This window comes from Myotis brandtii, unplaced genomic scaffold, assembly GCF_000412655.1.
Source record: "Myotis brandtii unplaced genomic scaffold, ASM41265v1 scaffold103, whole genome shotgun sequence".
NCBI classification, from domain to species: Eukaryota; Metazoa; Chordata; class Mammalia; order Chiroptera; family Vespertilionidae; genus Myotis; species Myotis brandtii.
The window spans coordinates 5511673-5516054 of NW_005353460.1; the positions used below are offsets into that span (position 1 = coordinate 5511673).

Consider the following 4382-nt stretch of genomic DNA (forward strand, 5'->3'; position numbering starts at 1 on the left):
ATATATATATTTTTCTCCATGTGTTAACACTTAAATTTCTAGTTTCTTACTAGTCTCTATGTATTGGTATATAGCAGCAGTTTTCAAAATTTTTCATCTCACGGCACACATAATTTAATTACTAAAATTCTGCAGCACACCAAAAAATACTGTATTTTTTGCCAATCTGACAAAAAAAAAAGGAATAATTTTGATTCCTTCAAACTGAATGGCTAATGTTGTGTTGACTGCTATCATTTTTTTATTTCACAATCTGAGGGAAAAGAGGTCAGTGTCCCTGAGTAAATAGTCAGGTATTCCATGTTTTAAAAATTCTTGCGGCATACTGATTGAAAATCGCTGGTATATAGACATCTGACACCTTTAAGTATTATTTCTGATTCTATAACAATAATTTTAATTCTAACCTAAAGTCCCTATATACTATAAAACAAGTTTTTCTTTTTTGCCTTAGTTTTATATTTAAACACTGAAAATATTTTGTATTTATTATATCACCTACAAGTTGATAGATTCAATTACGAAAATTACATTTTCAAACAGTGATACTCCTATAGAAAATATTAATATTTTATTCAAAATATGATAATAAATGTAGATTTATCTGATAAGACAGCTAATATCAGGGAATGTATGGTAGCATTTAGGGCCTTGTAGAAAAAAAATACTTTAGTAAATATATACAATTGCTGAGATCTATTACTTGCTTTTCATATTAAGTATTAAGCATTACTAGAAGCAGTCAGAAAGTCAGTGGCCCTCGGAAATATATATTATTTCAATTCTTTTGTCCTTTAGTCTCACCTGAAAAGTGCATATACCAGGGTAGCAATCAAAGCGAAACTGACCACAACTGCCACAAGTACTTGGTCACTTACTCCTTCTATGACTGAGTCATCGTCCAGTTTCAAACTTTGAACTTCTCCCTGATATTTGGCCATTCCAGGACTAAAAGATAAAGAAACAAGATGAAAGTTACAACTGACACCGTGAAAAAAAAATACTAATAAAAATCCTATATAATAAAGAGCTAATATGCTAATTAGACCAGACCGTGGAACGACCTTCCGGAACGACCTGTGGGCGGGGGGTCGGGGCTGCAGGGCCGCGAGGCAGCCGGGGCTGCGAAGGCCTACTCATGCACGAATTTCGTGCATCGGGCCTCTAGTATAAATATTATTGACTTCTAACATATTTAATTTTTTTTGTAGTACCCAGTTAAAGTAGGTTGCATTACGTACAACTCCAGTGTGGATTGCCCCATTAATGAGTTCTTTAAAATTTGCCAGACATTAGTTTGGAGAGTACACAATTCTATTTCCTTTAAGGAAAACAATTACTATAATGTATCATCCATGTACATTTTTTAAAACAAAATTTTTAAAAATACCATGTTCTCTTCAAGTGTAGCTTCTTTAAAAACAAAACACCAAAAAACACTCCTCCTGCCCAACTGCTCTTTTCTTATTCTTGAATACCACATAAGTTCTCCAAATAGATCAGATCCTCTTCTCCCTCATAGCACTAAATGTATATCACAGAATTTATCATGTAGGGATAGGGGAGAAAATATTGTCTTTTCTGTACATATTCCTATATTACTTAGCATAGTGCCCTATATCCAGTAGGACCTAATAGAATATGTTTAAATAAGAGTGACTTACCTTACTTATAGTATTAGTAATTTGAAAAATAAAAGACAATGAGGCTATAGGACATTTATATCTATGCTAAGACTACTTGAATTAATGAAAATTCTGGTGTTTGAAAAACTAGTAGCCTCACCTGGGACTAAGTTCAGCTTATGGCTCAGAATTCTTTGCCCTGCCTGGAATATGGAATCACTCTCAGGCTACATTTCCTTATGAAGAGAAAAGGGAGGATATGAAACTCTCCTTCCCATAGACCAGTGGTTCCAACCTGTGGGTCGTGACCCCTTTGGGGGTCGAACGACCCTTTCACAGGGGTCGCCTAAGACCATCGGAAAACACATATATAATTAATTTACATATTGTTTTTGTGATTAATCACTATGCTTTAATTATGTTCAATTTGTAACAATGAAAATACATCCTGCATATCAGATATTTACATTACGATTCATAACAGTAGCAAAATTACAGTTATGAAGTAGCAACGAAAATAACTTTATGGTTGGGGTCACCACAACATGAGGAACTGTATTAAAGGGTCGCGGCATTAGGAAGGTTGAGAACCACTGCCATAGACTAAACTAGAGAGAAATGATAATACCCAATTTCTATAGGTATAAGGAGAGAGAGCCCAACCACATTGAATCCAAATGTCACAGGTAATTCATGTTTTTCAGATGGCAAAACAAAAAAGTTCAAAGACTTATAAGACACCTAACTGGAAATAAAGGAAATAAAGATTCGATTAACTATATATAACTATTCAGAGCAGGCAGATAGCTCTAGTGGGGGTGGGTAGAGGGATTGAGCAAAAAAAAGAAAAAAAGAGAGAGAACTCAGACATTGACAATAGTGTGGTGTTTTGGGGAGGGGAAGGAGGAGATTGGGTGGAGGTGGAAGAAGGCATAGAGGGAATAAATGATGATGGAAAATTTAAAAAAATTCTGTATTTATGTAACTTAACTGCACTGAAAAGAGTTTTAGTCAATAGCATTAATCAGGAAACTCTGTTAAGAGGAATCTTTGAGTGTGAGAGTCCAAGACCTTTGAAAGAATCTGAACTCACTGCTTCTAAGAAAATTACCTCTCACTGAAGAAACTTGAGCAAACAAGCAGATCAAAGGCGGCTTCCATCAGCTTTACACATAATAATGGCCTGATATATGAGGAACTTTCTAATGACAGGTTTCAGATATCCATGATGAAGGCTCACACCAGGAAACTCAAAGAGCCTTAACTTCAGTATTTTTATCCAAAAGAACAGTCAAATGAACTGCCACCTGAAACTGAAGAAAGAGCCTCATATGAGCTAGGAGTGAGCCATGGATTGAGCCATGTAGTCAGTTTAGATTTTTATTTTATCAGTTTTCCTTTTTTTAAATTAGAGATGCTATGGCTCTGTCAAAAGGCCTAAGGGTAGTGGGGACTATTTGCATCTGCTCAAAGATAACCAAACTGTAATCCCATGTTGAGATTCCCAGCCTTTAATTATTGAATCAAATTATTTCACAGTTGGGAGGATCTTCTATGCTAAACACTTAGGGAGTTTACTATTTTGTACTTTTTTAAAAAAATGGAATGATTACATTTGTTTCTATGTCCTTCCAGGTGTAATCGGTGGGAATGTGACTAAATTCTACTATACTATTTCTTGTAGTTATTCCTCACCCAAGGATATTTTTTTCCATTGATTTTAGGAGGGGGGGGGAGGTTAGGAGGGAGGGGAAGAGAGAGAAACATTGATGTGAGAGGACACATCAGTTTGGTTGCCTCCTGCACACGCCCCAACTGGGGCAGGGATCGAACCTGCAACCCAGGTATGAGCCCTTGGCCAGGAATCGAATCTGTGACACTTTAGTGCATGGGCCAAACTTTACCCACTTAGCTACATCGGCTAGGGCCTACTGTACTAATTTTATTTTAAATAAAGTACAGTATAACACTTACACCACATCTTCATTCACACTAGCCACATTTTAAATTTTTTTATTGATTTCAGAGAGAAAGAGAGAGGGAAAGAGAAATAGAAACATCAATAATGAGAGAGAATCTCAATCCAGCCACCTCCTCATGCCCCCACTGGGGACTGAGGCCACAACCTGGCATATGCCAGACCAGGACTATGAATCAAACCATGACCTCCTGGTTCATAGGTTGACGCTCAATCACTGTCCCACACTGGCCCCACCTAATTTTTTCCCTCTATACATATATTTATTCTAAGATATATGTGTGTGTGTGTGTGTGTGTGTGTAGGATTTCCACATAATTACTCCCTTAAGATATTGCTTCATGAACACTTCCAAGAGCTCAGAGACCCAGGCAGGATATGTTAAGTACTGCACAGTGATATAATGTTACTTGTTATTTTTATAGAAGTTCCCAAAGTTGTTGAAATGAGTTACTTTTTATTTCCACAAATTCCAGTACTACCAAAGAAGGTGCTTGGGCTGAGAAAGGGTAGAATGGGAGACTGCTGATAAATTTCTGAGAGGAACAGAGAAGTCAGTTGCATTTTCTTGTCATGTGGAAACCCTAGCTAAACCTAGGGGCTCTCATAGGGAGAACTACTAATGATGACTGAGACCTACTTGCTGGGGGCTTCAAAAGTAGTTTCACTTATAATCCTATATAATAAAAGGCCAGCGACCATAACGGCGTAACGACCAGAACGACTGATTGACCAGTCGCTATGAGGTGCACTGCCCCCCTCTTGGTCCCTTCCCCCAG

General features: G+C 37.1%; 1 protein-coding gene across 2 annotated transcripts in view; it reads right to left on the reverse strand.

Annotated features, from left to right (window-relative positions):
- RNF170 (ring finger protein 170) overlaps positions 1 to 2934 on the reverse strand; it is a 25919-nt gene extending 22985 nt beyond the window's left edge. For both annotated transcript variants that reach the window (XM_014536687.1, XM_005856486.2), the window contains exons 1-2: positions 2737 to 2934; positions 805 to 948 (exon numbers count right to left, since the gene is read on the reverse strand). In XM_014536687.1, the coding sequence (XP_014392173.1) occupies positions 805 to 948; positions 2737 to 2786 (194 nt within the window). In that variant the 5' untranslated portion in view covers positions 2787 to 2934. The remainder of the gene's footprint in view (positions 1 to 804; positions 949 to 2736) is intronic.
- Between the last annotated feature and the right edge of the window lie 1448 nt (positions 2935 to 4382).